Source organism: Oratosquilla oratoria, chromosome 9 (genome assembly GCF_046742065.1).
Source record: "Oratosquilla oratoria isolate Oo_2021 chromosome 9, ASM4674206v1, whole genome shotgun sequence".
Classification (NCBI taxonomy): domain Eukaryota; kingdom Metazoa; phylum Arthropoda; class Malacostraca; order Stomatopoda; family Squillidae; genus Oratosquilla; species Oratosquilla oratoria.
In genome coordinates this window covers 80,429,393-80,433,355 of record NC_134785.1, presented here as the reverse complement: position 1 = coordinate 80,433,355, position 3,963 = coordinate 80,429,393, and the positions used below count along the sequence as shown (strand labels likewise).

The following is a 3,963-nucleotide window of genomic DNA, read 5'->3' as shown; positions in this document are numbered from 1 at the left end:
TTAGAGAAATCCATATGTTTCAAGGTTCAAGGAAGAATTTACCACAGGTTAGGATATTTGAATCCTGGAAGATTTCAAGAAGGACCTCTAAACCATCAGGCTTCGGGAAGCCGTGGATTTTTTGGCAAGGAAGTAGAAAACAAAGGATTTCTGGAAGAAACAAAGGTGACAGTTTCTTGGACCTCTATTTTTACCATGATCGAGACCAGCAAATTAAACTAAGAACAGATAAAATGAAAAATTTAAAGTCAGAAGGGAAAATAGCAAAAAAAAAAAAAAGAAAAAGAAAAAAAAAACGACGTTCCAGAGAAGAAAAGGAATACGAAGAAAATGAAAAAATAATCAAGATGCTTTTTGAATACTTTGCTGAAAATAATTCGTGTCTTTCGTCTATGTTAAAGGAGGTCGAAAATTCAAAAGAATTAGTTCGGCTTCACATCGAAAAACATGGAAAAATACCAGAGATGACCTTAACACTTAAAGCAGCAGAAGGCGTGCAAACGCGTGAACATAAAGGTGTGTATCACCTTCCATCTTCTTCTGCAGCTGTCGGAGGTATAGTGAATTTAGAACCCGGTAATGATCCTCTTCGGGTTATTATAACGTCTCCTAAACCCGGGTCTAATTATGTTACAAGGATCCTAGAACACTCGAATTTCTTCTATGATCCATTCCAATACCCTCTTTTAATTCCTCATGGAAATATGGGATATTCTTATACTCTGAAGCTTTTACAAAAAGGAGACAAAGTTCGAAAATACAACAAATTGACGCCCGCTGCATTTTACTCCTCCATGTATATTCCAACAATTCGTCGTGGATAATTATGTAAAAGTGGAGACCATGAGACTTGATTTCATAGAGAGAAACCAAAATGAAATAAGAAAGGAAAGGTCGGATATTCTGAGAGGAGAAAATGGAAAAGATAGAGGTCAACGTATAATTATACCTCCTTCATATGTTGGAGGACCAAGATATATGAAGCAAAGACAACAAGACGCCCTCGCATTTGTAACAAATTATGGATCTCCTGACTTTTTCATAACGTTCACTATGAACCCAGCATGGGAAGAACTGGAAGAAGCGACGAGTCAGACAGGAGGAAATGCTGCTTCTGGATGTAAAGCAGACAGGCCAGATTTAGTGAGTAGACTGTTCAAGATGAAAGTGTATAGTCTTCTTGATGATTTCACCGTTAATTGTATATTTGGAAAAGTTAAAGCCTATCTTTACAGTGTCGAGTGGCAAAAAAGAGGGCTCCCACATGTCCATATTTTGTTATGGATGAGACATAATGTTAACGCCGATTTTGTTAGCAAAATAATATCTGCAGAAATACCAGACAAGGAAACTCACCCTAGATTATATGATATTGTGACAAAGTGTATGATACATGGACCTTGCAAGGGTTTTGATGATTCCCAACTTTGTTGCCAAGGGAAATCTTCCTCGGACGGCAAAAATTTGTGTGGAAAAGGGTTCCCGAAAAAGTGTAGAGATACTCTATTTTTCGGAAATAATGGCTACCCACTTTACAAAAGAAGAGCAAAAGGAGAAGGCGGACATACATTTGAGAAGAAAATTAAGGGTAAAAACGTGACAGTGGATAATTCTTGGGTGGTACCTTATAGCCCATATCTATGCCTCAAATATAACGCTCATATAAATGTCGAATGTTCAAATTCCATAAAAACCATAGCCTATGTAACAAAGTACGTTAACAAGGGCTGTGATCGCATACTGTACACCAAGACTGAAAAGGATAAAGAAATAGTAAACGAGGTAAGAAATTATTAAGATGCACGCTTCGTAAACGCTAACGAGGCAACATGGAAGATATTCAAGTATCCTATCCATAAGAGCTTTCCCCCTGTTACTACCCTTGATTTGCACCTGGAGGGGGAAAATGAAGTATTTTTCAATGCAGACCACGACGAAGAGACATTGTTAAGGAAAACCTTAAAGGATACACAACTCACATCTTTCTTCAAATTGTGTCAAAAGAACGAGTTCGCTGCTTCACTTTTGTATCCAAAATCCCCAATTTCTTCATATACGACAAATTAGCAGCTAAGCGGATTGAGAGAAAGACGAAAACCGCGGCCCTCGGAAGAGTACGAGCAGTAACCACAAAAACAGTTGAACTCTTTTATTTGCGTATGTTGCTTTCGCATAAAAGAGGACCCACTTCTTACAAGGACCTCAGAACAGTTGAGGGAGTCGAATACGAAACATATAGAGAAGCTGTAAAAGCCATTGGATTACTCAACGACGAAGAAATGTGGAAGAAAACTATAATGGAAATCATAAACCATACTAATAACAGAGACCAACTAAGGTCGACATATGCGAGTATGTTGGTATTCTCTGATCTGGAAGATCAAATAAGCATATGGGAGGAGACAAAAGACCTTTTTGCGAGTGATTTTCTACATTTGAGGGGATTAGAAGAGTATAATGACGAAATTTACCTCGATGCTCTTGACGATATTCAAGAAAAGGTCTTCAACTGTGGAGGAGGAAAAATCGAACAATACGGTCTTCCTTCTTCAAGAAACGGAGAAAAGTCAACTAATGTTGTAAGAAGAGAGAGATCATACAACAAAGCGGTACTGGCTCAAGAAGTCGAGGAACGAAAAGTGATGATGGACGAAAAACAGAAGCATTGTTACGATACCATAATGAAATGTGTAGAAGACAAATCGAAACGTGGAAAAAGAGGGTTTTTTATTAGTGCTCCGGGAGGAACTGGAAAATCTTTCCTGTTGAATATTCTATTGGATACTGTTCGTTCAAGAGGAGAGATAGCATTAGCCGTGGCTTCTTCGGGTATAGCCGCTACTGTTTTACATGGAGGAAGAACCGCCCATAACATGTTCAAAATTCCGTTAATGAAATACAATGAAATACGAACATGCAGCGTCAAGAAAAATACTGAGATGGCACGTCTTTATGAGTTGACTTCTTTGATTGTCTGGGATGAAGCTGTAATGACTAACAAAAATACAATGACCACCCTCGATATTACTCTAAGAGACGTTTTAGGTGTTGACAAGTTCATGGGAGGAATAGTATTTGTATGTGCTGGAGATTTTAGACAAATTCTTCCTGTGGTCAGGGGAGGAGGAAAAAGTGAAGAATTGAATTGTTGTCTTAAATCAAGCTATTTCTGGGAAGAATTGAGTAAATTGGAACTGACAGAGAATGTGAGGCTATCAAAAACTGACATTCGGAACAAGAAATTTGCCGAAGATTTACTGGATGTAGGAAAAGGAGAAATATTAGAATGTGGTGTAGTTGTGAAAGAAAGAGGAATTAGTAGAACGCGTATATGATGATTTCGAAGGAAAATTTCCTGAACGTCTCATATTTTGAAAAACGAGCAATAATCTCTCCTACAAATGACGATGTGGACAACATCAACGAGATGGTTTTCAAGAAATTGAAGGAAAATGAGGTTGTTTATCGAAGTGAGGACACTTCCGTGGATAACGAAATGGATATTCAAACGTCAGTTTACAATGCCCTCAATAGTCCATCTATTCCCCTTCATGAACTTAAACTGAAAGTCGGCGCTGTCATAATGGTTCTTAGGAATATTTGTCCACCTAAATTATGTAACGGAACACGAATTCTTATAACAAATTTACAGAAGAATATAATAGTAGGGAAGATTTTGGTAGGTGCATACAGAGGCGAACAAGTTTTACTTCCCAGAGTAACATTAGAGTCAAGAGAAGACAATTTCCAGTGAGATTGTGCTACGCCATGACGATAAACAAATCCCAGGGGCAGACATTTGAACGTTGTGGTTTATTGCTTGATAGTGCCCAGTGTTTTGCTCATGGACAGCTATATGTTGCATGTTCACGGGTAACAAGCCACGATTCTCTCTTCGTTTACACTGGCTATAAAAAGGAAGGAGACGATTATGTCAGGAAGCCTGCACGCAACTACGTGTAT

At 38.3% G+C, this 3,963-nt stretch overlaps 2 protein-coding genes across 2 annotated transcripts; both read left to right on the top strand.

Annotated features, from left to right (window-relative positions):
• Positions 1 to 347: 347 nt before the first annotated feature.
• Positions 348 to 3,335, top strand: LOC143028127 (uncharacterized). Its single transcript, XM_076189760.1, has 2 exons — positions 348 to 555; positions 2,005 to 3,335. The coding sequence occupies exons 1-2, from the start codon at positions 348 to 350 to the stop codon at positions 3,333 to 3,335; spliced, it is 1,539 nt and encodes a 512-aa protein (XP_076045875.1).
• LOC143028126 (uncharacterized) lies at positions 3,335 to 3,754 on the top strand. The gene has a single exon (XM_076189759.1). It carries the CDS (start codon positions 3,335 to 3,337, stop codon positions 3,752 to 3,754), a length of 420 nt encoding a protein of 139 aa, XP_076045874.1.
• The last annotated feature ends 209 nt before the right edge of the window (positions 3,755 to 3,963 follow it).

What these genes read in the sequence shown, in the direction of transcription:
- LOC143028127 (XM_076189760.1), top strand. Translation starts at nt 348, where the DNA reads ATGCTTTTTGAATACTTTGCTGAAAATAATTCGTGTCTTTCGTCTATG. An exon ending in TTCTTCTGCAGCTGTCGGAG is followed by an intron (nt 556 to 2,004) that starts GTATAGTGAATT and finishes TTGTGTCAAAAG; the next exon opens with AACGAGTTCGCTGCTTCACT.
- LOC143028126 (XM_076189759.1), top strand. Translation starts at nt 3,335, where the DNA reads ATGATTTCGAAGGAAAATTTCCTGAACGTCTCATATTTTGAAAAACGA.